Source organism: Anopheles moucheti, chromosome 2 (genome assembly GCF_943734755.1).
Source record: "Anopheles moucheti chromosome 2, idAnoMoucSN_F20_07, whole genome shotgun sequence".
In the NCBI taxonomy this organism is placed as follows: domain Eukaryota; kingdom Metazoa; phylum Arthropoda; class Insecta; order Diptera; family Culicidae; genus Anopheles; species Anopheles moucheti.
The window spans coordinates 19,625,006-19,652,772 of NC_069140.1; the positions used below are offsets into that span (position 1 = coordinate 19,625,006).

The 27,767-nt window shown below is 45.3% G+C and overlaps 1 protein-coding gene across 1 annotated transcript in view; it reads right to left on the bottom strand.

The window, feature by feature from the left end:
- Positions 1-21,778, bottom strand: part of LOC128298257 (uncharacterized) — a 39,182-nt gene extending 17,404 nt beyond the window's left edge. The window contains exons 1-6 of the mRNA XM_053034001.1: positions 21,669-21,778; positions 20,778-20,982; positions 17,078-17,197; positions 16,543-17,004; positions 16,158-16,416; positions 1,822-2,594 (exon numbers count right to left, since the gene is read on the bottom strand). Of these exons, the coding sequence (XP_052889961.1) occupies positions 1,822-2,594; positions 16,158-16,416; positions 16,543-17,004; positions 17,078-17,197; positions 20,778-20,982; positions 21,669-21,778 (1,929 nt within the window). The remainder of the gene's footprint in view (positions 1-1,821; positions 2,595-16,157; positions 16,417-16,542; positions 17,005-17,077; positions 17,198-20,777; positions 20,983-21,668) is intronic.
- Positions 21,779-27,767: the final 5,989 nt, after the last annotated feature.

A 27,767-nucleotide genomic window follows, 5' to 3' on the forward strand; every position in this document is an offset into this window, starting at 1 on the left:
ACGGGTATGTCACCGAATCGCCGGATGAAAGAAAAAAAAACAAACAAACAACAAAAAAATAGACATGAATTGGAAAACGAGAATGGAAAACGAGAAAGGGGGGGAAAAACAAAACTCGAACGAATGAAAATAATTATAGAACAGGAGCCATTTGCAAGACCAACTCGCAAGATCGATCGAGCGTAGATAGTTTACCAAACTGATTGGAAAATGGTGCCACCATGTGTGAGTGTGGGTCGACATTTTCTTTCTCCATCAGGCTAATTACACACCAGCACATTGTACGAGTCGTGAAAAGGGGGATGAAAGTTAAAAATGTGTGTTTTTTTTTCAAAGGTTCTGTTTGCTTTCGCACACTAACGATACAGATAACAGGCTCAATTGAATGGATTTGTTTCGCTTGGTGCAATGAGGTAGTGGATGAGGTGATGGTTTGCGAGACACAAGTGGCAAAGCGAGATACGATACGAACAGCAGGATGAAGCGTGGTCTGTATGCCAAAAGAAATGGATTTTTATGTTACCCTGCGGCACAGACAACACCGGTACTCTATCGAGCATGTACATACATACAATGGTGTATAAATAGACATTTGGCAAGGCGTAGATTGAGGAAACTGGTGTGAGACAGAAGACAGACAGGATCAGCTTTGCTGGGAGAGGAAGAGAAAGATAAGATAAAACACACATACACCCACACACACACACACGCGCACACACTCACACGGTGTGAAGACGGATGTGTATACATTGAGCGTAAATGTGCGAGAGCATGAGGAAGAGGAACAATGTACGTGTGTGAGTGTGTGTGCTAAAGATTACAGCGCAGATGGAAACATTCACAACTGGAGGAACGGAATAATTGTGGCACAATGTTTGCAGTTGCATACGCATTAAAGCAATTATTACTGGGGTCAGCTGTATTTTACACGTGTTTGCTATGGCACGGGGTTAGCGATTAATGAGCGACAGGCAATGGGCAAGCGGCAAGCGAAGCGTTTGGGCATGAGGTGACATGAAGGATACTTTGTTAACGCTTTTTACGGATGAATGTCTGATAGTGTCACTATTGTTTGTTTCCGTTTGTTTCATCAACTGCTAATCATTATGCAAACAGTGCGCCCTTCATATCACATCGTCGCAGGTGGATGCGGATTGAATCCTTCAATTCATGCATATAAACTAAGCGCGCCTTTATACATCAACATGCAAAGCGTCAGAGTGAGCGAAAGCAAAAAAACAAAAATACAAGCAAACAGCATTATAAAAACAAAGACAGTTGCACTAGGAAGAATAATTAAAGTACGTAGATCAAACCCAAAACCGAACGCATTGCAGAACTACAGGTAACGTATTAAATCACTACGGTGAGTTTTCACCCACAACCCAACTACGGTAGCGGTGCATTCCTGTAATGGTTGGTTATCTGTTAATCCGGCGATCCACTGCAGCAACAACTAGCATTCGTAGGGAACGAAACGTTTGGCGTTTTGCATACATTCCGGCGCGCCGGGATAGTTGTTGCTCCACAGCATGTGCTCCACAGCATCTTCGCGGAACCCAAGTACCCAGTAGTTTGTTCCACAGACACACGAATGGTACTGTGCGTTAGGGGGTAGTACGGGGGTAGTTAAGGGGTCATCGGTCCGTCAGTGGTCGATATGTGTGGTCGTTGGTTAGTTCTAGAGGTAATTATTTACGTATAACAATATGCGTTCGTACACGTCCCATTGAGCCAAAGTCCAAGTATGAGAAGATGCTTGTGCGGTAGTATTGATGTGTATGTGTGTACGAGTGTTAGTGAGCATGTGTGGCACTATACCTTTGGGCCATCGCCACGGTTCGAGTCTTCGCTACTGGTAAACGTGCTACTCGTGTCAATGCCGGAATCTTTGGTGGCCGAATCCTGGCTGCCCTGCCGTTCCGATTCCCACCGGGACCAATCGTCCGAGTCCTGCCCATCGAACCGGACCGTCTTCTTTCTGCGCTCGGTAAACCGCCGACTGTCGGCCGGTTCGTCCCAGTACGGATCCGGCTGCTCGGTCGCGGCCGGGCTCGTGCCGTAACGCGTGTGCGAGTTCTGCGCCACCGGATGATGCCCCGTGGTACTGTGGCTGGAACCACCGCTGCTGCTGCTGTTACACTGCTGATGATGCGCTTGGTGATGGTGCTGCTGGTACGGATGGTGCTGGCTGCTACTGCTGCTCCCACTGCTACCGCCGTGAAGGCCCTGCGGTATGGTGGTGGCCGGGCTAGGTCCCGCCGTACCCGATGGGTGATGGTGCGATGGATGATGCTGATGGGGCTGATGATGGTGGTTAATACTGTCGTAGGCCGTGGATGCAATAGTGCTATCGCCAACCACCACCTGCGGCAGTGGCTGCTGCTGATGGTACTCCCGGCCGTGCGGATCCTGCGCCTGCTGGTGATAGGGATGGGATGGATGCTGCGTCGACTGGGACGGTGATTGATATCGGTTGTGATTGGTACGATTGTAACTGTTGCGTTGCTGCACGTCCAGCTTTGTTGCACGATAGTCGGTAAGGTTTGCGTTCAGTCGTGTGTGATTATCGAAATACTGTCTTTGGTGACCGGCTGGAAGAGAAATGGGTTCGAAAGCGGAACAACGCCTCAGCAACACTGCTTCTTATGCATACTTCTTCAAAACTACTTCATGTGCTTCATTCACCTTGCAAATGGTGCAAAGCACCCGTTGATACACACACACACACATACACACACTCGTATGACATTCCTACAACTTAAGGTACTTAAGTATAACAATACAAAACAAAACGTAAGAAAAATTCTATAGACTGAGAATTCAAATTAACGTTAGTTTGTGAGGACATTGACAGAAGTGGCGGTATTTAAGTATCCGAAAAAACAAAAGACAGGTTTCAAAATAGGGACAACAATTCTAGCTGCGCCAATGCCTTAACAATGGTCAATAAAAAATAACAAAACGATACAAGTAAGTAGAAGTACAGAAATAAGAAATATTCCGAAACATACTCCTTTAAGTGCCTAAAGATTGCTAACGCAACATCAGCGGTGCATTGAAAAGATAGAGTAACATCATAAGTGCGATGGACTGCATTTCTGACGGCATCTACGGACGAATGTATCTAGCATCGATTTTAAGTTTTGTCTAAACCACAATAAATATGACATTAGCATAAAACACAAATTCGAACGTTTGCCCGTGGATGATTCTGGTGTTCGCCGCTTTTCGGGGCTCGGTTAATTAAGTAAAACAAAACACAACACCACCAGCCTCAAATGGATCGATAATCTACAATCGAAATGTTTGTGAGCATGAAGTATTTTTTCTTTCTTTCAACAGGCGTATGAAGCTATTGTTCTTTGCTTTCAGCTTTAGATTCAAGTTTTCTCCTTCGAATGTGCGTGCAGCAAAACAGATGATATGCCATACTATCGCGCAGAAGGAAATGAAGTGTTTCGTCGATTGTTTTTGTTTTATTTCGATTTCGTATGGGTGTTCTTAGAGGACGGATGATAGACAGTAAAAAGTTGGAGGTAGTTAAAGAAGGGAAAAGTGCGAGAAAAATACATATAATTATACAGAGAAAAAAGGATAGACAACAGGCACAGTAACATTCCAATACGATAGCCGGAAGATAGAAGATAGAGTAGAAATATAGTACGGAAGTATATGCCAAAACTGATTGTTATCACAAACAGGCACTTTGCTAAAATAGGGTGATAGATAGGGACACACGACACACATCCACCGCACATCACAGTGTACAAAAACATTCACAAGTAAAGCGGAGAGTAAATGGTGAGCAACAACGGTATGATGGGAAACGAATATGAATTGCGAATTGGTAAGCTTGGCAGAGACCTTTCATCCGGTGACGGTACAAACTGTTCTTAAAGGAATGTTGATGGTTATTAACGTGGATGGGATACGCAAGGCAACAAGGAACTCGACAGTGGACCACGAGATTGAATAATATACCTCAAAACACTAATAACCACGAGAAATTTGATGTATGATATCATGGCTTGCTCAACAATTTACGTGATAATAACTTAATTCCCTTATTTATCAATGGAGGCGCCCAGTTGTTCATTCAAATAAAATCTTCGTATATCGTTTTATGCCATATGGGTACACAATTGCACCCGTATATGGCACGATGTTTTGTAATACATTCGCTACCTTATCCTATTCGGCTCGGCCTCGTTCACTGGCAGCTTTACCACAATCAGGAAATAAGTCAGAAATCAAAAATACGTCCAGTGCTGCTAAGCTAGCTACCGGAATCACTTGACGTTCGCTAAGTGCAGCGTGTGACGTACATCACTCAGCTTTGCTTACTTCGACAGGGTATGGGACTTTTCCAGCATGGAGTGGAATACATAAGAGATGAAGAGATGTTCACCGTGCAAGAGTCACACATGCTGTTACATCAATGCCATCTCAGACCGTGACAAACCTTGGAAGCAGGCACGACAGAAGCGCTTCCAATTGAGGACACTTTGCACACACACATACACATACACACTCACACTAGAAGCTATATGTTTCACTTGTCATACGGCTGTTCTTAGTTTCATCGAATGATCGACCGATAGAAACGATTCGAGCACAGAGCACATGAGCCTTCGTATAATTACACAGACTAGCACCGCTCATCGTCCGCTACTTCAACGGTGATTCATTGTTTTGCGGCATGAGGACAGTATGACAGCATGGGGTGAAATTAACACGGCCGCACGTAAACGACAAAATAAAAAACTGCAAGAACAACTTTGCTCACACGAAGCCACGAAGCAAGAAAAAATAACAAACTTTCCGATTCGCAGATGATCCCGAGCACGAACTGTGTCTGCTGTAACGGATGTTCTGCTGGGTGGCAAAAGTTTTACACGGCGTGAAGCACAGCATATAATAGAAGAACATTTAAGCACAACAAAAGGAGCAACGATTCCGCAGCCCACCACCGTGATAATGAAAAGCGACAATTGGGTCATCGATAAACGATCTTGCCGTTGATGTGTTTGCAATTTTTCCAATATCAAACTCCAGTAAGGTCAGGTCACGCGCTGGGGGCAGGATTAGCGAAAGGAGATTCGCTATTCTACAGGGACACCGAGCCAAGCTATATTTAGCCTTCGTAAACGTCGCAAGTCACGAGCGACCTCCAGCCGGCGTTAGCCAAGGAAGCCTTAGGGCAGAACCTGCCTGAAGGACCCGGCACAACATGTACGGCACGCACTCTCGCCCATACCATATCGGGGCGTATCAAAAACCACTAAGGTGGTAAAGCACTTTGCCGCACGGAGCAGTTTCGACGTGGATAAAAATAGTTCAACACATCAAATGTAAAAATAAACCCTGCTGCACCTCTCCGGCATCGTATGGCTGATAATGTTTGCCCGTAGCCGCCATAGTGCTTAAGTGCAATAAAACAAGTTGCTGCTGGAGGCAAATAAATAAAATTAGCCCCCCAAGCAGACTGTTGCGTGCTGCGTTCGTGGCCAATAATGTCGAGTTAGGCGAAGGGCTCGCTGAATGCTGACCGTGCATTTGCGCCGGGGTCAGGCAATTTCGCTTTCCGTATTGTATCCGCAAAAGTTTGCTACGAAAATATCACATTGTGTTACGATTACTCTGCATAAACTGTATTCTGTTCTCGGTTACAAAGTGCAGTTGTAGCTGTGCTAAATAAACGTTTTTCATCACAATTTTTTGTCATACGTTTGCATTGTGTTTTCTTGTTCAACCTTTTTTCCAAAGCGATACTTTTTCCCGGATCTTTAAACCCAATTTTGCTCCAATCCCCATCGAAATCCAATTTAATGCCACACTTCGATACTAATTTGCATCCGAAATACGTTCTAATTCGCTGCACCAAAGCACTCCATGCATACAATGCACTGGAGAAAGAGAGATTCGTTGGAAAACAAGTGCAACACACCTCATCGATCCATATGCACCTCAATGGAAGAGACGGAACCAGGCCCCAATCGGTGCGGACCGATATGGTAATAGATATTGGCAGAAAATCATTAATTTGGCAGCAAACTGTCGAGGGTAGTGGCGTGAAATTGAATATGCATTCATAAACACAATTGGTTACGATTTGGATAGCTTTCAAAGCCTTTCGGCTCTGTGTAGAATGTGAGCTATATTTATTTTGGAAGCATGTACAGTTTTAGTACCGAACCTACAAAAAATGTTATGCATTTCTTTTGGACGAAACACATTCAATTGAATCACATTCAATTTTTTGTAAACGGACAATGAAATAATCACCCAACATTATACGTACAACTAATGCACCACGATGGAGACGCATGGTCTTTTGTACCTTAATGGAGACGCATGGTCTTTTGTACAAAACAGTTGAACAACGTGTAGTTGTTATGCAGTCTTTACTTTAACTTCTAAATTATTTCGATAAACACATTCACAACATGCACATACACACTGGGTGAATAAAAAATCCCATCAGTGCATTATTGTTATTGGCTGCTGACAAGGAAAATCAATTTCATAATAGGTTCATTAGAGACATTGATATGAAGCCGATATTTGTAGGTCAGATAAGGCCCTTCTCAACTGCTTAGTCTTCAACGGGCTTAGCAGCAGCGGCACAGAAAAAAAACCTTACGTGGCTTATGTGTAAAAATAACAAATTATGGTGTGCACACGGTTGCGATGGTGTAACGAAGCCATGTGAAACTGCACTATGCTTTTATTTGCTTCCAATGCCTTCCCGTCGTGCAATCTTTCAGCAAACCACCCAGTAGCACATACGGTGCCGTAGTGCCTTACTTACATCATTACGGTAAGGGTACGAATCTTTACTCTTATGACTTGTAGGAGATCTTCTTCTTTCTGGTAAGCTTTCTTTCGTTCCATTGCAATCGATCGAGTTTTCCACAACCGAGCCAATAATGGTACGCTATGGTAGACGGCGTGAAATCACACGGAAAAGATCACATAACGGCAATCCAATTTTCTTCAATAATCTCTTTGCCCTACCAGGTGCACTAGTATTATTTGCAAAACAATTGTTTTGTCGTGTTGCGACAACTTTGTAACATCAGTGTAGGTGGCTTCAACTGCACCTGCAGGCTAGTGTGCGATGAAACAAGTTTACATTTTTTTAAATACTGCTTAGACACGTTATCGTAAAAAAATGTCCTTCCTTTGATGAACACATTTTCCTATGTATCAGAACGAATGTGCAATGCTTAACAATCATAAAAATTAACGAAACAGAAACACAAGAAATGAATAACGTTCAATAGAAAAATTCTAAGTTTAAGGAATTCTTTAGTTTGATTTGTAAATAATTGGATAGTAAATCAGTAACGTAACTAGCACTTAAATTAATGCAAACCTAAATACAATTACAAACGAGCATATGTTTATCACATGAGTTTGAAATTGAATCAATGTGATAGATGAAATAATGGAAAATTGGATGTGCTTAAAACATGAAATTTTCTTTTCGTTAGTCACTTTATGAAACTCACATTGTATCAGGTCGCTGAAGTACCGCTACGGAAACCGGTCTAACATCTGCAGTACAGTTATTGGATCAATACTAGGTAACAATGTTAAATCCTATGTTAAAATGTTAATGTTCCATCCACTTCTTCGACTGCTTCATCGAGGAATATTTCAATCGTTTAACACAATTTGACTTTCAACAGTTTCTTCTTATTGCTGCTGATGGTAAAGCGTTTTACTTGCAGCTTTCATTCCACAATAAGCACCACGAAGTATGTCAACATATTGATGTGGAAACATTACACATTGCACGCTTCGAAATCAATCGCAAGGCATTGATAAGCCGAAACACTGTCCTTTTTCGGTTCGGATTTCTAATGTTTGGTTTCGTTGTAGAGGGTGTGATATGAAACACCTTGCAGGGATTGCATCTCTTTCTCACGGATTTTTCTCTTCCGCTCGCTGTCTCGCTACCGTCAGCGTCTTCCCCGCCCCAATGGTAGATCCTCGACCCCGGAAAGGGAGAAGTTTATTTTTAGACCACCGAACCGAACCGTACCGACGGCGCGACGTTGCGAGCTGAGTTCACTCGGCACTCATCGACAAAGCGAAGTTCAAGCATCCTTTTCACTGCCGATGCATTGCCAAGACACACGAGTACAACCCGATACGGCCAAACCCAATCACACCCAACTGCGTACACAATGGCGCTCCGTTATCATCGCTGTGTTGTGGGCGATTCATACACAACCCGTTCATGTCTGCCGGTCCGGTCCACGCTGATCTTTTGTCGCAGTATTTCCTTCTACTTTGTTGTGTTTGTCACGTTCGGTTCGTGTGCATTCTACGTTGAGATTTGCCCTTCAGTTTTCAGAAAGGGGTTTTCAGAAAGCCACACTGACAGAATTCGTCAGGGTAACCGTGGGGCAAGGTTTTTTTTCCCCATCACACACCACTACCGATTTCAATGTTTTGTTTTCTCTATGCTACGAATAAGTTCCAATGCGTTTTCCTTTCATCTCCACAGTGTTGTAGCTTGCACACATAACAGTTTTCGAAAAACAAATACAATTGTTTTTTTATTATCACATACGTTTCTGTAAAATGTTCACTTTCGACAGAATCTCGCAACGAGTAAACCGACGGGTGGGCTGGAAAACAAACGTGGCTTTCAACGACGCATATTCACAGTTGTTTTTCCTTCTGCTTTTTATGCCGGAAGTCGTATTCGGATAAGCCCAACGGAGAGTAAAATGCGTAGTGAGCGATCTAAAAATAGTATCATTCCCTGTCCAACTGATCCTATTGTTATTTACTCACAAACCTTTCCCCGGGAGCCTAGGCACCGTACCGTGTTCGAATCGGTGGATTTGCTACTAGCGACGCACTGTTCATTGACGGTACTGTTGTACACCACAGAAAACCACTATCTGTCGGTAGGGTTGCATACTTTTAGGCGCTGGTTAGAGTTCCGTTATATTTTACTCGCGTTACTGGAAGGGAATCAGCATGATGGCATCATGTGACGTATGCTGCGTCGGCCCCACTATCCGGCGGGATAGAATCAAGGACATTCGTCAGGCAAATTGCTGGCATTTGCTCTCCATCCTTCCGTCCCCAAAGCTGCCCAATCTTCGATCAACCAAGTATGTTGAACCGTGTGAAACGCTTTGGTCTGTTTCTAACCATATCACTCTGCACTCCCAAAACCGAACCCAACACACACTGTTTTTAACGGGGGTTGTTGTTTTTTTTTTTTTTGTTGGTATCCTTTTAGCCTAAATGGTGTTCACCACTCTCATCGCTCTCCCAGCTGTAGCACAATCAAACTCACATTTCGCTCTCTCCTGTTTTCCTCCTGTGCACTTCGCCATGCTTTGTGTGTGTGTGCCTTTAAGGGTGAGCGTGTGTGTGTTTGTGTGTTGGTGTGTATGTTTTTTTTCTTTCGATATCTTCCCTCTAGCATCACATTCTATCTTGCTCTCGCGCGCGCCTTTTTGCCTACGCTGGCACGATGCGGAACGGCGTGAATGGTCAATTCTTCCGGCAATCGATAATTTCCGGTGCAAAGCTGTTTTCCTTCAAACCTGTGTTGTAGCGCCCCGAAAGGCATAGGGGCCACACTATTCCGGGGGTACACTGTCACACGCGCGCACACACACACACACCGATACACACCTTAACCTTTGCCTGCACACATACACACGGTTCCAGCGGGACACATATGCGCATCCATGCAGCTGAATACGGCCGAATGCAATCGAGGATGCATGCACGGTGCATAAGTTTCCAAAAATCGTTGATTAGCAGCCCGAAGCTGGTAGACAACGCAACTTGTTTTTATATTTCCTTCCGATTCAGTTATCTTATTGCACGATAGTTTGTGTTATCGCTAACGCACTGCCATTGTGTGCTTATTTGTGTGTTGAATAAACCGCCCAACACATTGCGCTCTCAAATCACCACTTCCGGATTGGATTTTTTGTCGTACGGTGCAAAACTAAAACACACTGTTCACGCTGTTGTTTCACGCCCAAAACCCGGAGACAAGCGTGGAAGGAAAACTTCTCCCTCCCGCACACGATATCGTCCACCTCGTGGTATAATCTTTTCACTTCGTGTAAATGAACCTGCTAGTTCCGGTGCATGAGGGCAATGATGGAAACACTTCAAGCGAGCACACACTGCCTCCGCCGTTGGACCATGGTGCCCTTCAAATAGCCCAAACCAACACGGCAACTTCGCACCCCCAAGTTATCTGTCCGCACCGCACAAAGCAAAAAACTTCTTCTTGCAGGGTCCTTATTTATCGTCTCGGTAAGCGGTCCGAGAGCACCAACACACACAGGAAAGAAAAAAAACGCTAGGGAAATTCGTCCGTTCCCAGTTATCGTCCGAAATACTGACACGTTCAGCGGCTAACGAAGGACTGAGCCGTTGTGGACTCGGGCAAAATTTACATACGGCTGCAAACGGTCGGTCCCGGTTCATGCCTGCTCGGCTCGTGCCTGCTCGCTCGCTTGCTCGCTGGGTGCTTTTCGGAACAAGCAGGACAAGTGCCACCAGTGCCAAACTTATACGCACCGGCGCTCATCAATTACCGTACCCGGTGAGTTACCGCGGCGTAGGTAATTTTGGAACCCAATCAGCAGGAGAGCTAATGAGGAACAACCGTGCGGCTGTGATGAGCGAAGGACTCGGCTACGGTTTGAAGCAGTGAGCACGTCTGTGAGCGCCATCGCCAGCAGGGACTGGGATGTGGACTGTGCGAACATTCCGTCATTTCTTACACGGGATAGTGTTACATGTCCGAGAATGTAGCATTATTTCACGCGCGCTATTCGCGTTTTGAAAACGCACAGCTTTTGGTCAATATCTCCACGAGATCGTGCATTTATTTACCTCACAAAACGATCGACCCAAAGCGAGATGATGCTTTTGTTTGCCAAAACTTACTGTCGAATCGATTTCTCTCTTGCCACACTTAATCGTGCTCAGCTTCAGGCACTGGTCGCTCTTGATGTTCTCATGTGGTCTTCCCTTTCTGAGAAGATGAACAGAGAAAACAAAACATCACCGAGCGAATGATCTGTTCTGGTAAACTATTGTTTTGGTTGTTTCGTACGGTTTCGCTCACTATGTTCTTCTCTCTCTCTTTCCCTCCTTCTCTCTTGCTCTCTTTGCTAGATCAACACCTCAGTAGAAAAAAAATAAAACAACCGTTTCAATACCAGCAATGTTCTTTACAAACTGCTGTGGGACGAGTAGAAAAAATCAATACGTTTCGCATCGGGGACGCAATAATCAAACCGAAAACCCTACGTATCTACGTCAGCAGACGGCCAGTAGCAGTATCGGCAAGCGCCAAAAGACGTCAACAAGCAGAAACCAACGAGAAACCCATGTTGTGTGTGTCCCCAGCAAGTCACTCATGCTAAACGGTGCGGTGCGAAAGAACGCGTCCGAGCGCTTAGACCCTTTTGCGTGTCTCGGGGGTTGCGGTGAGGTGGAGAGTGGGAGTGGGCTGAGTGTTTCGTTTCCCTTGTTCCGTTCACACTTCAAACCGGGAATGGGTTTCACCAGCGGAGGTTCGAGTGACCATGCAGAGAGCAAGGACGCCACTCAGCATCCTCGTCCAAGGTCATTGATATGAATTTATTAATTGGATATCTACTCTTTCTGGATTACTCTCCGTAGCGGTACACACCAATCAAACAACACCAACACATGCTCCCGCGTGTACGGTGTTGTAGTATCTCACAAGAGTAAATTCTAATCTTTAGAACCAAACAGCACTAGAAAAATCCGATTTGTGAGAAAATAGTTTTAAAAAAATTCGTCCGCTACCTAGCACAAAACCGTGCAATTACTACGTTAAGGCAGAAGGAATGTCACTCGGTTTTACTGCCCATACACGTGCTAGCTGTGGGCAGTAAATGCTATCCCCCCTCGTATTCTTTACGTCAGTGACACTGTACTAGTGGATTCACCAATACCACCACATCATGACGAACCCAGTTGTCAATGGGGCAACTGTTCCAACACACGTCACACACGTTTGCACACAAAGCGGAAACGCTTTCGGTCAACGAGGAAGAATGAAATCAACCGTATTATCAAATCAACAATAACAAAAAAAAACACTTACACACACCATCACAATCAGCTTACAAAACTGACGTCAGGATTCCCTACGCACGGGTAAATTGTTAATCCCTAACGCTGGTACGGTCTTTAATCGTAGAAAAAAAAAGAGTCTAACCCAAGCACTAGCTCAAACATTTTTGCATCGTATGGACCACCACACTCAGCAACAGAGGTTATCATTAAATCGCAATCATTTTCCAACCCCGTGCAGATGACGTGCAGGGTCATATCATATGCGCTGAATAACCGGGCGCCTCCATCGCTACTTCTCTCGCTATTTGATATTTGAAAATAAAATGTTTAACAATGTTCATTCACACGGTCTCCTTTCGCTTGCAAAGCATGACCTCCATCTCGGAAACTGTGGAATAGATCATCTCTGCAGCCGAGTAAAGTTCGTAAATGTAAACCCTGCTGGTTATCTATCGTACTACGCTGCAGTATCGATTTCGTTTTTTTTTGTGCTTAACGATCCCAGTATGTCAGGAGCAGCATTATACAATCTCTGCGGGGAAACCTTAGAATTAAGCGCACTGATTACACGATCACAACGTTACTACACTCACACACACACACTCACAAAGCAAACTGATTTGGTGCAATCTTATCTACTGCCACAAACCGCCCATTCCCAAAAGGGAGCTTTCTGACCACAATCAATAGGCGGCATCGAACAACTCACAGAAAAAAGAAGAAATTTATGCTGCGACCAGAGCGCATCAAACCCATTGTGTACGACCCAGTAACATACTTTCTCCCTTAGCCCTCCGTTTTGGCCCCGTGGTACCACCGGCACAAGAGTGTATGTTCACATTATTACTATTATTGCACATCTTCATCGTCTATAATGAAATTTATAATAGCAAATAATTTACGAGCGCCAGCCCCAAGAGGGGGGGACGCGCACGGACGGGCTGGCACAAAACTTTTGCCCCGAAAAATAGGCCATCGCATGGTGCACAAAGGTGTGCACAAAAGTGATAGTGGCCATGACAGAGTGATGGCGAAAAAGGGAAAGTAATGGTGCGAGAGGAAAGGTTGCAAGCAAGAAATAACACCGAAAAAAAAAATCCCCCAAACGTTGCTCCAAGATACTACTGCAGTACCGTACAGATACTGTCGATGTCGGTTTCTGATGATACAGTGGCGCTAACGGCACACGACATTCCATGCATGGAAACCCGACGAACAACCGCGTAGCTGGGCGAAGGGTAACAATTGCAACCAGCAAACGTATGGGCGGAATTGAAGAGAGCAACCGTGTCTCCCTTCGGCAGTACAAAGACCACCGACCGCAGCCTGTGGTAAATGGGAGTTGACAGTTTCTTGCCAATTTTTCCATGCACGGAACCCCCGCCCCATTGGTTGACTCCCGTCTTACGTGCACGTGCAGATAAAGATGTGCCCGGGTCCGGGAAAAAGTGAAATGCAACAACGGCAAAAAGCCAATTGACGATGCAATGAAACGTGCGCCCCGTGAAAAAGGGAACACTCATTCCGGTGAAGCCACTTAGTCGGGCACGGGTGAGACAGCATGGGCATTGGGGTGGAAAACGGGCAAACAACGACTCCCCTTCCCACCCACCGCAACAGCAACTGACAGAAGTCATAGGAACTCTCTGGCCATCGGGGGAGGGAAGAATGGGAGGTGCGAACAAAGTAACCTTCTCATTCGACTCAAACAGCTTGTCTTATACGTCTGGTCCTCCAGTTTGCGATGTGCATATATGGATGTGTGTATGTCGGAGACACTTTGCCTTTTTCGCTCCCTCGCTTGATTTGCCTTTGTTTGCTTCGCTCGGTACCGCAAGACACGAGACGACACGCGGTCCTGACCTACAAAAGCCTTGAAGAACAAAGCGAATTAAGGGAAGGAATTAAAGACGGCCCGGCGTTGGTGCGCTTGTACGGCTGCGTTGGCATACAGCAGCCGCGAAGACAACAGCCACACGATGCCACAATGCGAAAGTGGACGTGCGCTTCCAGACAAATAAATTGTCAGCCAAAAAACAAAAAAAAGCAAACCCCTCCATCGATTGAGTGCATGTGCAGTCTTCTTTTTAAACCCCATTACAGATCAATAGTGAGCTCACGTATGTGTGTGTGTGTTGTGAGGATTCCAGACATGATTACTGCGCGCATAACAGTGCACGAGCAGTACGCGTCCCACTGCTGGGGAGCAAATTTGAGATACTTTCTGCATGAAGCTTCCTCTACGAAACCGTGCACCGTAAATAGCTTCCATCCTATTCAAACAGAATGACGGCACGGAATTGACGTTGACAAGCTTTCAGCTAATTAAATGGCTACCGAAACTCTAAATGTCATCGACATCCCACGCTATTACCGCTCGCCAGATATTGCCAATTCGCGGCAATAGCAAGCGTGAGGGTTGTACTTTGAAGTTGCACCAACTTCAATTCGCGCCATTGAGGGAGTGGGCTAAATCCGATGGATTTATAAATCTTCGACCATATTGCTGATGCCATCCGACGGCTTAAGAATAATAAGCCACCAGACACCGACGGCATAGTAGCCAACCTGATTAGAAGTGGAGTTGCAGCAATAGAAAATGAAATTCATCGAATTATTACTGAGGTGTGGGAGAGTTAATCGATTCCTTGCGATTTGAATCTTGGTATCATCTACGCTTGGTATCATACAAGAAGGGATATACGCTAGAGTGGATCAATTACAGTGTTGAATATCGCCTACAAGATTCTCTTTTGTACTACAAGACCGTCTTGTCCTATTCATCGAAAAGATAGTTCGAAACTATCAGAGAGGATTCCAAAACGGGGAATCAACCACTGATCAGATCTTCGCCATGCGGTAGTTCTTGATCACCGTTGATTAGACATCGACTTCAAGACCGCATACGACAGCATAACCTGGGAACGACGCAATGAGCCTTTTTGTAATACCAAACTTACCAGACTAGTACGAATGACAATCACCAACGTCACATGTCAGGTGATAGTGGCTGGAAAACTCTCAGGGCCCTGTGGTACTAAAAAGGGTTTGCACTGAGGAGATGGAGTAACTTGTCTACTCTTCAACTTAGCACAAGAGAGCTCGCTATCCGTTACTTGGACGTGGAAACTCCGAGGACTATCTTCTATTAGTCATTCTAGATCCTGGCATATGTTGATGACATAGATACCATTGATTAACGGCTTTCCAAATATCTGGAAAACTTCGGGTTTCATGGTGGCACTCACCAAGTTCCCGTGGGCTGATCACGTCGTGAAAATGACACCGGACGGCCCAGCCCGTAAAGTCCTTTTAGGTCATTATAATGGACAGAGGAGATCCGAAAGAAAAAATTAAGCTGTTTTAGCGCCAGAAAAGTAAGAATTTATACACAATAAACCTGAACTGCCTCCTCCGAATGAAGTCGACGACGATCGAGCATAAAGATGCGAGAGTAAAGAACCCGCACTATTGGAAACATTAGAACCGAGAAGCCTACCGCATACCGTTTCGCTACCGCCGAATGTTTTCGAAAGGGAAAAATGGGAAATCCATGTCCAGAGGAACCGATTTTCTGACCGAACGTTTCACGCCATACGAGGACAGTCCGCGTGACGTACGCTACTTCGCTAGCTGCCCTCAATTCAGCTCGGGGCTGCGTCATTACGCGCGTGTCTATGCGCGCGCAAAACCAAAATTATAAACCTCCGAAACAATTTTGTATCCAAAATCATAGCACGAACGGCAACAGAACTGAACAAAATGGGGCGAAACAAAACGAACACAAAATGGTAGAAAATACTTTCACACTAGAGAGAATTTAAAAAATACCGCTAGCGGAAACACTAAGAGATAAACAGAAGCATTTTTAGCGTCCGCGTAACGCGGCATTAGTGAGGAAAATAGTAACGAAAAGAAGAAACGGCACAAAACACATGGGTAAAGAAACACACGGGGTATCAAGGTTCAGGAACTCAATGGACCTCCGCTGGCCGGTTACTTCAACCGTAAGCTAAGCACATCCACGGCACGCGCGGACTTACCTTCAAACTCCGGCGTGGAACGAATGTCCTCATCGGAGCTGCTGAAGGACCGTTGCTGGGGCAGGTACGGACCACCGAGCGGTCGCTTGTGGGATTTGGTTGGCTCGGGTGGAAGATGTACCCCACCGACACCTACCCCGCCACCACCGAGACCACTGCTGCCGTGGCCCGAGCTGGATTGGAGCGATTCGGCGTAGTGCTGCTGCTGTCTTGGGTGCACCAAATGTGGATGGGTACGCATAAGATCTTCAATTTCGCTCTGTGAATAAGTGAAGAACAATTTAAAAAAAAATTAGATTATTTGTTGACTAATAAATTTCTAGAACATTGCTTCTTCTAACAGAAAGATCAGCCGTTTAGAGGAATTTGCTCCATCAACACCCACCTGATAGTAGCTTGGATCATCGTGACCATAACCACCCATCGATCCGCCCCCGCCGGCATGGGTTATGTGTACCTGGGGTGCCATTGAATGTTGGCCTCCGTACGGTCCTCCGCCGTGCTGCATTGGGGGCTGAGGAAGCTGCGAATGCTGTCCGTAGGTGCCACCGTATCCACCACCCTGCTGGCCCCCCGGTCGTCCACCGTACATGCCTACCTGCCCGTGACCCATCTGTTGCATCCGGCCCATCTGCTGATGGCCGGGCGACATCATCATGTCCATCCCGCTACCGTCCGACTGCGACAGCCGGCGGGTGGGTGGATCCTGTTGGCTGTACTGCCGGCGTAACTGGCTGTTTGCCCGCTGCATCGGATTGTTTTCCTTCTCCGCTGCGCTGCGTGCTCGCTCCAGCTTGGGCCGTTTGTCGGAGGGATCGAGTGGATCGAGCATCGTTTGGGGCAGTGTCTGCGGGAATCGAGAAGGGAAGGTGCGTTAATGTCGCAACCCTGAACGTATTGCTTGTAACGCGTTATCTTACCCTCGGATCGCCTTCCTGCCTTCGTATCACCCCGTCGGGACTGGTGCTTTTGTTCATCCATTGGCCCGTCTTTGACAGAAGTTCCTGCTTTTTCCTACACACTATGCATACCCATATGACCTGCGAAATTGTAAAAACCGAACTTTTAGTTCAATGTTTCTCTACACTTCATAATACAGTGTTGTATATAAATCGTTAATAAAGCGATGTTTCATTTAGCATTTAGTTTCCGAAATGTTATAAAAACTATAAATAGGAATTGAAGTAACAGAAACTAGCGACAAATGCACTTGACGATTTTTTTATATGTATGTATGACTTGACTATTTTAATGAATTATTTTCTGAGATGAATAAATTTCCTATGCAATACGAAGAAAAACCTCACCCACTTAATTAGTGGCCTGCAATTTTTGCAATTCGACGACACGCTCTTTGGGTCGAATTGTTGCAGTTTGTAATGTAATAGTTAATTCAGCAATGTTAATTTAACAATTTAAATTGACTGCAGTTTATATATCCTTTTGAGCAGTTAGGCACGTTGTCAGCTGTTATTTAAAGGATTAGATGCCCTCTCTTATTGCTTTAATTAATTGTTAACAATTGTAACGAAACTGCGAAAGAAAACTGCCCGAAAAGGATTAATTTCAGGTTACTATTTGGCAGGTTGAGAGCTGCCCAGTGGTGTATATTGAGGTGTATCTTGAGGTTGTTGTGCCGATTATGAAGGTAAGACCTGGCTAGGCATCGATCAGAGTGTTACCGTATTTAAGTATCATAATAATTACTTTTTAAGATATTTTACAAAGTATCTTTATGACAAATGTTAAAAAAGTGTTAAAGTCGGCAAATATTGAAAACATGCTTCCGCTTTTGTTGTTTGTTTTAAATAATTATATTTGATTTAAATATAAACGAAATATCTATACAATTTGCTAAACAAATGTCCCTTACTTTGAGTGTCTTAAGCACGGTATTATTTTCGCTAGCAAAAGGAGTATCCACACGTCTCGTATGGGATCACCCGGAGCGTACGCAATTATGCACCGGAAAGCACAAGTTGTGTATAAATTTTTAAATTTGATTTTCTGCGTTGACTCTTACCCCGCCACAAACCCAACCTTCCCCATGCTGTCGTATGTACAGCCCCAACATTAGAGCGTTCATCAGCAGCTCTGCATTTTTACGCACACAGTTCGCATCGCTCATGACAACGTGCGTTGTTTTGATGCCAACAATTTAAATGCGCTGCGTATCATGAAATATTAACCATACGCCAAAACGGCTCGCGGCAATTCCCATCCGGCAGGCAGTTCTCCACCGTGTGCCACCTGAGCACACGTCGTGCCCGTCCTGCTCGCCGATATCCCGGCCAGCCTCACACACATTTTTAGGTTTAGCGAAACCTCTCGAGTCCAACCCAGTCGAAAATGGGGTTGGGCCGTGCTTGGCAACTGTTCGCAAACGGCTGCCCCGAGAAAAGCGGGACCACAAAAGCAAGACGGCGCTGGGCGCGCGCGCGTCTGACATAATGAATGAAAATCGTCCCTTTTCTTGTCCGATTTTCTCCGCCCACCCATCATGGGGTCCATCGGCTCAGCGAAATTAGTTTTCAATGATCCAATTTAGATTGGTTGGAACGCAGTCGCAAAAAGGCGAGCGCTCGGAAGGAACGCTTCGAGGATGCCATCGTGAGCCAAAATAATAATTATTACTTCGTGTCTTCCCGCGCTTTCCTTACGGGTGGCAAAAGCATTCCATTCCGAGAGCGGGAGTGAAAGCGAGAAAACAAAAAGAGGAAATGAAACGAAATGGCCGGAAAGCACAACCGGACGAAAGCTCGGTGCCCATTTTGGCGTGGCACAGTGCAATGCCACTTCAGATTTTCGTCATATTTCATCGCCGGCGACGTTCGCCCGGCGATGGGGGGTTCGCACAGCCGATTCGTCCGTCACGTTGCCGTTGCCGTTTTCGCCCTGGCAAATTCACTGGCAAAATGGGCCGGCTATTTGGCTTCCACTGGCCACGATACAGCCACACGAACCCGTCTGCGTTAATAGTCAGTCAAAGTGTCCGTCGCGTGGCTGCATAGCTCAACCCCACCGTGCTGGCCGCATTGACAAAAACGCCGAATCGCCGAGAAGGAGTCGATGGTGCTGCTGCTGCTGCTGCTGCTAGACAGCCGGATGACGACGATCGGTTGCCGCGCCGCAGCATACGCGGATTGGATTTTTGGGAGAAAACACTGGCACCAGCATTCTGGGCGCCTATGCTGATGAGCCAGCCAGAGCGAGGCAAGCCCAACCCCAAGCCGGGGTTCGAATATCCGGCTCGTCTGATGCGATGGAGGAGGCCACGCGCTAGGCGTAACGATAATGACTGGGACGAGACCGAATGAATGCCACAGACTAGACACAGCAGTGCATACCGCCCCACGAGACAAATCACGCACAAACACACTGCAAGCGAAATGCGAGAGCGGCTACTTAAAATTATGTGCGCTTATATTATATGTTCCCAATCCGCCCCACGCTACAACAATAGCGTACAGCGGCGTTGATTTCCGTTTTCGTTTAGTGCGCCAGCGAAAGAAGATTGAAGCCGAAAATTATGACCCATGTAAATGCCGCCCAGCGGTGCCTGCAGCGGTGCCAAAGCCAGTGCCACACATTTGTGGCTCATTGTCTTCGTATGGCATCCTTTATGGGAAGGGGAGGAACTCTATCCTCCCCCCCTCTTTCCCATTGTGTATGCGCCCGGATCGGGACGATCGTTAATTCCGAGCTAGCTAGGCAAAATCCCAAATTTGCCAACCGGCCCGTTTTCCCGTTCGTTCATAAATCAAAAATCAATAGCTGGCAACGTTGGTGGGACACACTGCGAAAGCTGCGTGGCAAAAGCAATTCCTTCGAAATGACGTCATTTCATTCATTCGCATTCGGAGTTTTCGGCCAAGGTAGGCGGCCCTAATCGCCGTAGTGGTGTGTGTGTGTGGGTGGGTGGCGAAACGTGGTAAAGTTTTCATCTTCGATGACTTTCCACTCCCGAACTGCAGAGCCGATACAGTGTTACCTCCTCGTGCGCGCGTGCTCACGTTTCTTCCCGGGGTGTGTGTGTGTTTGTGTTTTTTTTTACTTGAGCTGTTTTGTTACAACGTTTGTGTGGTGCCTCCTTTTAGCATTTACTTCTTGTGCATTTTCCATCGCGCTCACTGAGGCAGCGCATGATGAGTCGGCCGGATACGTTTCCGAGAAATCCTCAATCAATACGATGTGGCGTTTGACTTGCTTCGCTATCTAGGATGTATTTATCGTAAAGTTTTTCCTTTGATTGCTGTAAGTATCGTGAAGAACGCTCTAGTCAAAGAATTTTATATCTCTTCTGTAAAAAAATACTCTTTAACTATCGTATCGTGCACTAAAACCCCCAAAATCTCCATCAAACAATCAAGTATGCAATCTGCATGACAAAATTAATCGCCTGAAGTTATGCTATTTGCGTAGCGTAGATCACTAGATTATTCAAATTATTCAATTCAAACTGCTCCCATTAGAACAATCTACGCTCAAGCTAGCTAGAATAACAATTATCATATTGAAAGCCTTTTAAACGCGAGTCATTTCTCCCGCAATTATGTCCTTTTCGGTGCAAGTTTTTTGATACCAAATAATGTGACCAACATCCAATCCTGAGAGGCTTACCTTATTGTTGCGTAGTGTTACTTTGCCACCGCATTTGGCACAGCAGCGAATGTTGCAGTAGTGACAAATGTGCCCAATACCGTCCGCGAACTTTGTCTTGAGACAGATATGGCACGTGGCCTCTAGCTCCACGCCTGCCTTCTTCTGCTGTTCCGACTTCTGTCGGATCGAGTCGACGAGTGTGGCTACCTCGTCCTGTTTGCGTCTGTTGAAGAGCGGAGATGAGATAACAAGGTAAATTAAACGATGCACAACAGTAAATAATAATACTTTAATTGTTTATTTTGAGGTTGTGAATTTTAATACTCTTATCAGTACTATTATGTTTTAAAAAGTTAAATTTATGCACTAAGCGGGTAATTTAGCACCATTAACAGATTGTACAGTGGACATTTCTCTATGTGTATACCAACATGAAAAACGCGAGCCAACATATGGTCTATTTTTTTCCCCCACACATAAGAAAATATTATAATAATTGGTTAGCGTAACTGGCCCCGTACGGTGCTGCATATACTTCATTAATAATCGAAATTTAAAAATGCTTCCAATTAATTGCTTTTTTCCGAATTTTTCTCCAGTGCTGCTCTCGCGTACAAATCGTGCGAAAGGCAAATAGAAACATTTTAATTTTGCATTACTCTTCACACAACCTACCGACCTTGAGTATGTGTTTGTTCAATCACAAATCAATTACCAATTCTAGCCTGGTTGCACCGATGCAGTGCACTGTATAACAGAGTACGGCAATTATTTATTTATGTTGTAACAACTCGTTTTTCATATTTCAGCAATTATCTGCACTATTTACATTCGGTTTACATAATCGGGCATCATTGGGTGAGTGAAGCAACAACGACAAAAAAGAGATCACTTGTATACCCTACTTACCGCATAATTTCGTTTTCCCGTTCCTCTTCTTGCTTCTGGCGCATCATCACACCCTCGATGATGGCCCGTTCCTCCTGCGTCAGGTGCGACAGATCGGGCATGTCGTCCATTGTGCTGTCGCTTGATAATAATTCACCCGCTGATCTGTTGAACTCTGTGGAACTTTCTCCTTTTTCTCACGCTCGCCGCTACGTATATTTCACTGCGAGCGAGTTCGTATTTCCGTAAACACCGATTCGCACCTTGTTTATTGATTCCGAAACATGTCTGGTCAAACGAAACTGCCAGTACGTACTGGTGATTTGTTTTTTTTTTTTGCTGTTTCTGCCCCTTTCGTAGTTAACAGTTGATCACAAATGACGGCATGGTGTGATTTTTCACCTCTAGTTCACATTTGTAATGTTTTATAGTAATTGTTACTGTAACCATTTTTTCTTCTTCTCAAACTATCACACACGGTAGCGCTGAGATATGCGATATGATGTTAGCACTTGGGCATAGTTTGACTGGTATCTTAACACCGATAACACCGATGTTATCGTTTTGTCTGTACACTGAAACACCTTTACACTGCACAGTGTACGGTTGGTTAAGCATTTTCTACTTTTTTTGTTGGAAATTACCACACACTAATGGTCGCCTGTTCGTGCCACACCACTGAACTGTCAACACTTTTTCTTCTTGCGAAACAAATCAGCAAACGACGGTGCTTCCACTGAGCGACACATACCATCCGCATCGGTTTGAACCCGGTTCGTCACTTGCAGCCTGGCATCACTGGCATCGAGTTCACTGTTGCACCGGCAGCGGATCGCGATCACTTCTACGCGACACAATCTTCCGGCACGGCATGCTCGGACGGGTTGCACTGTGCTCACTGGCTGGCCACGACGCCTAGAACCATCGTCGTCGTTATCGTCACCGTTGGCTACACTGGAGAATCGAATGTCGCGGTTGGTTTGGGTGAACATCTTCCCAGCACAACGTCACTGATTTTGTGGATTGGTTGCTGTTGCTGATGCTGCCGTTTGGTGTTGGTGCGCTGCTAGTGCGCAGACCACCCAGCCCGAATTACAATCGCTTCCACCGTTCCACCGAAACCGCGATGGAGGACTGGGGCGTGTGTTGGCCAAAGACGCACCACCCACCCTACCACTTGCTCAGGATGAATGGTGCATGGCTAGAAACGATTTGTACGGGTGACGTTGCCCACTGGTATGCATCATGAATGGGCTGAATAGTTTTAAGACTGCGGCGAGTGTGTTTGTATTTTGGTGAATCCTAGAGGTTTAAACAAAGAAAAATAACATTAGATTTTTTGGTCTTTCGCTGCACGTAATATTGTTCTAATGAAGTATGGTGTATAGTAACATAAACTGTTGTAACAGTAACATAGTAACAGAAACTGTGAAATCAATGTCTTGCCGTATGGTTTTTATTTTAAACTTTTAGTAAAATACCATGCGTCTCCATTACTTTTTTCGAAAGAAAGACTAGGCGTCTCCATTAAAATTATTAAATAAAAGACTAGGCGTCTCCACCACGAAATTAATGTTGCGTCAATGCTGTAAAGTGTGCATGAAACAAATTTACACGCATGACTAACAAAACAAATCCATTTGGTTATTTGAGCTATATAAGAAACAAAAATCCCCAGTAAGGGGTTAATCGACAAAACCATTCCCAAACAACACGTCCAAACAGACTCGCTGCCACCGTTTGTTTTGTTCTTGCTACGTGACCATTCCCATGCCCAGGATCGATTCCCCGAATATCGTTTTTTTTTGCCGCACATGCAACCATCATCGATTCTTGGTTCGTATCGTAACGCGCCCTACGTCACGAGCTTATCTTCAACCGTACGTATGTACGGCGTACGCTCACAGGCAAGCTACTCATTTCCTGTGCCCGCTGCTGTAAGAATGTGCGTGGGTTACTGAAACATACACCCGCACCTACTGTGCGCCCTTCAATGACAAACGTTGCCCGTGTTAGGGTGGTCAACGCGAAACGGCTGGGGCACCTTACTCTCGCACACGTCCGAAAGCGTATTTATTTGGGAGAGCCGTTCAGAGAAGAGGAAAAATAAAACGAAGGTAACGAAACGCACCATCGAAAGCCCTTGCCAACTTTCCCACACTGCTTGACGCATTGTCAATTTTGCGCTCCGCTTCCCCCGATTGCTCGCCTCCCACCAGACAGCTGGAGTGGTTTCCTTCCGTTTTTGGCAGAGCAAATGGAAAGTCAATTTTCATTATCGGCGCATGCTCCGATGAACTGTGAAAAATGGATAAGAGTGCGAAAGAGTACGCTAGAGTGATGGAACTCAAGCACACGGATGAGCACGGCAGCAAGACACCGAGTCTGAGTCCATGTTATTCTCTGTAAAAATGTGTTTCATCGTACGGTGTTTAGGGTCACTCATGACACTCAGCTACTTCGAGCTATGTCGACCGATGAGATGAGCATGCGGGAAAATCAAACAATGATAGTGTGAGATGATTAGTCTCACTGAATCTCATTATAGTCGACTTGGACCAGCAAAGTCCTTCAAGGGTGATAGATATGATAGGTTAAGATTTGTTAATCCTTTATAATTGTGTTGACAATTAACCACTGTAAACCAAAAAAGATCAAGAATTTACATATCTTTTCTTTGGTGTATAGTAGCAAAGAGTAGTTTTCATTGAAAATGTTCAGTAAATATTAAATATGTTGGCAAGAAAAAACAATCAATCTTACCTCAGCTACTATTCACCACCCTTTGTCGCCTTACGGAGGGTACAGCTTTGATATGGTCTCCATTTTTTTCTCACAAAATCACGCTTCTCTTCTTCATCGCCTGACCGTACGCGCTGATGCATAACCTTTACCATCGCATCACTGACAGCAAAAATGGGTATTTCTAACACCCATTCACGTTCTTGCTCCCTTCTCGCCAGTCACTACGTTTTTAATCGGATGTTAATGAAAATTCGTTGTACCTTCAAACATATGACTAAACTGCCACTAGTAACTTGCAAACACATCACACACCTACCCACACCGTCGTAATCTTATTGCTGCATTCTTTTTTGTTTTGTTTTTGATTTCTGGAAACCATATGGACGCGGATAAACACTGCACACTTTTGCCCGATTGAATCATACATCGTACGGGGCGGGGGGTTTTTTTGTGTGATTTGCTACACGCACGCGGTGATTGACTAATCGATTGTGCAGACCCAGGCGGGATCGAATTTGCGGGTTTAATGGGTAGCACATGGAACGGCAGCGTGAATCACACGGTTAACGCTGGCTCGTACCCCAATAAACACGCTCGTCAGCCATTGCGGGGTTCACTCACTTCACCATGGTTAGCAGCAACCGCACAATCACCACCAGCAGCACAGCAAATGCATGACCAACACCATCGTACGGTAAGCAGCAAGCGAAAACTACACCAGCTGGCGCTCCTTTGTTTGGAGACGCCGTCGAAGATCCCAGACCCGTGTCTGCTAATCTTTTTGCTGCACGATAAACCTGCTCATCGGCACGGTGCACTTCACCAACTGCATATTTGGTTATTCCACTGGGTACTTGGTATTTTAATTCCTGCGAAGATAATTTACGTTATAAGCATCGTAATACATACTAAACGCAACAAACAAACTGTATTTTGTGTGTTTCGTGTTGAAGCTTACTGAAGCTTGAATAAAAGAATAAATAAAATTAAAAGACCACTCGACCATATGGAGGATGGATTTGGTGTGTAGTATAAGCAACACATTATCGCCTAGTACCATCTGTATCACTTTCACAAGACAAAGGAATCTCTATAAACTTATACAATTCCCATCATGATTTAAACCACACAATGCACATCTCCAAAGTATCGTGGGGAAATTCACTGCACCAAATAAACAGAGTTCGAGAAAGCAAACCAACCGACTAGCTAGCGAACGACCACAGCGCTAAGGGTATATACCAAGCACATCCACACATCCAGTAACTGCACTTTATAATGCACATCACCAATCACTTCAGCGGCAGGATTCCGTAGGATGATCTCTTAATCGCTTCTAGAGACACCCGATGAATGCACTGTCTGCTCTCCTCACCATGTCAAAGACCAACTGGTTCACACTGACTCACATCTCATCGTCTCAACGATTCACACCGGATTCTCACGCCATTTTGCCCGCACGCGCTAGCAATGAGAACACTTTCCACGCTGGTGAGAACGAGTACGCTGGTCACCCACGATGACTAGGCCACCCCTCCGCACCTAGGAAATACCCTTCCCTAAACGGTGTCCCCGTTTCGCAAGCCGATGATGCACAATCAAAGCAGGAATCGATTGATTAACTGTGTGCTTTCACTTCACATGCTATGTATGAATATTGTGCACACGGTCCGTACTCCCTGCTCGGCTCGGCCGAATGTCCTTCACCAAACGTCTTATCAGACGCTGCAGGCTGCCGATAACATGGTTACAGCAACTACCCTTAGAAAGCAACCATTTCGCAACCGAAACCCAAAACTATTCGCAATCATTTACCGGATTTCGTAAGCAAAGCAAACAGACAAACTTTCGCGTACAACTTGCACAGGTGTGTTGAGAAGGGTGGCCCAAAAGTCATTTCGTCCACAGTCCACAGCCATGAGGACGCAGTCCCACCGAAACACACACACACACACACACACGGTAGTAATGAAAGATGGGATTGCTTTAGTATTTGTGGCCAGTGTTCCACGCGCGGGTGGGAATTCTAATTGTGCTCGAGTGTTTGGACCGGACCCGTCTTTGGCGGACGTCACTGCCACACTTGGCGGCGATGAACGTGGGCGATGAATGCCGTGCGCGCGTGTGTGTGTGTGTGTTTGTGTGTTTGTGTGCAAACGGGCAGCATCGGTATGCGCGCTGTGTGCGCGTGTGTAGTACGGGTGCTGACAGCCAACGATAAGCAATTACCCGCTGTGATGCGGCCCGAAAACGGTCGTGATAACGCTGTAACGAAACACATCAAAAGGCAAAGAGAGAAAGAAAAGAGAGAGAACGAGAGAAAGAGAGAGAGAAAAAGAGAGAAAAATTAGAGGGCTGTGGCAAGCGATGGGAGGGAAATGTGATAATGCGGATGGAAATGAAAAATTTTTGGCTCGGAAAAACTTTGACACATCACGCAGCAGTGGTGGTGGTAGTAGTATTAGTAGTATTAGTAGTAGTAGTAGTAGTAGTAGCAATAGTTATTGTTTGGCTCATGGGCTCATGAGTCGTGGTGTGCGTACGGTTGTCTCGGTCTGCGTAAAGGACCGTTGCCGCACGCAAGCGGTGACTGTGAAGACAAGCTCGTGCCATGCTCGTTTGGGGTCACCAACACCATAAATGTTGGGGGCTTTTGGGAAGCAACGAAGCGAAGAAGAAGAAAACACAGCGCACATCACGGTCAGGGCGCGCTTTAGCCTGCGAGCCAGTGATGTGTGGAATATAGGTCAAAAAGAGAAACAGGAATGCAACTGTGGACTGCATCAGATGTTTGAATTGCAAGTTTGAGCCGTTATGTTAGCAAGTTTTGCATCACAAATCTCAAGAATGCTTAAATTGTTGCTAATTGTAGTAATTTTTAATATTATCGAAAATAACTTAATAATTCTGGAATAATTTTATTAAAACAAACCTAGACCACCACTCCGATTGAGTGAAGTCTTCCAGTAGTGAGTGAATCTGATTCAGATTCATCAGTCTGAATGAATGAACCTGAATGTTTATTTGAAAGATTCATGAATCTTCTAATGAATCCTCTTCATGAATCAACCAAGATTGACGGCAACTGCTTTGAGGATTCATACACTTGTTGAGAGTCGATTGAATGACTCCCTCCTAAAGATTCATATGAGTGACTTTTCTTCGAAAAAATTCAGCACAGCACCAGTAAAGTCACCAAACTTAAAGCATACTCCTTCTGCGTAGGTACTGCATACAATCACCGATAATGCTTCCCGGCCATGTTGCGACCGTCATGTATGCGAGGCCATTTGTTTTGTTTGTTTGTGACACTCGCTTGTTCAATGCGACCCGGTAAGTATTGGAAACCGATCGGCAGCACTAACGCATCGTAAA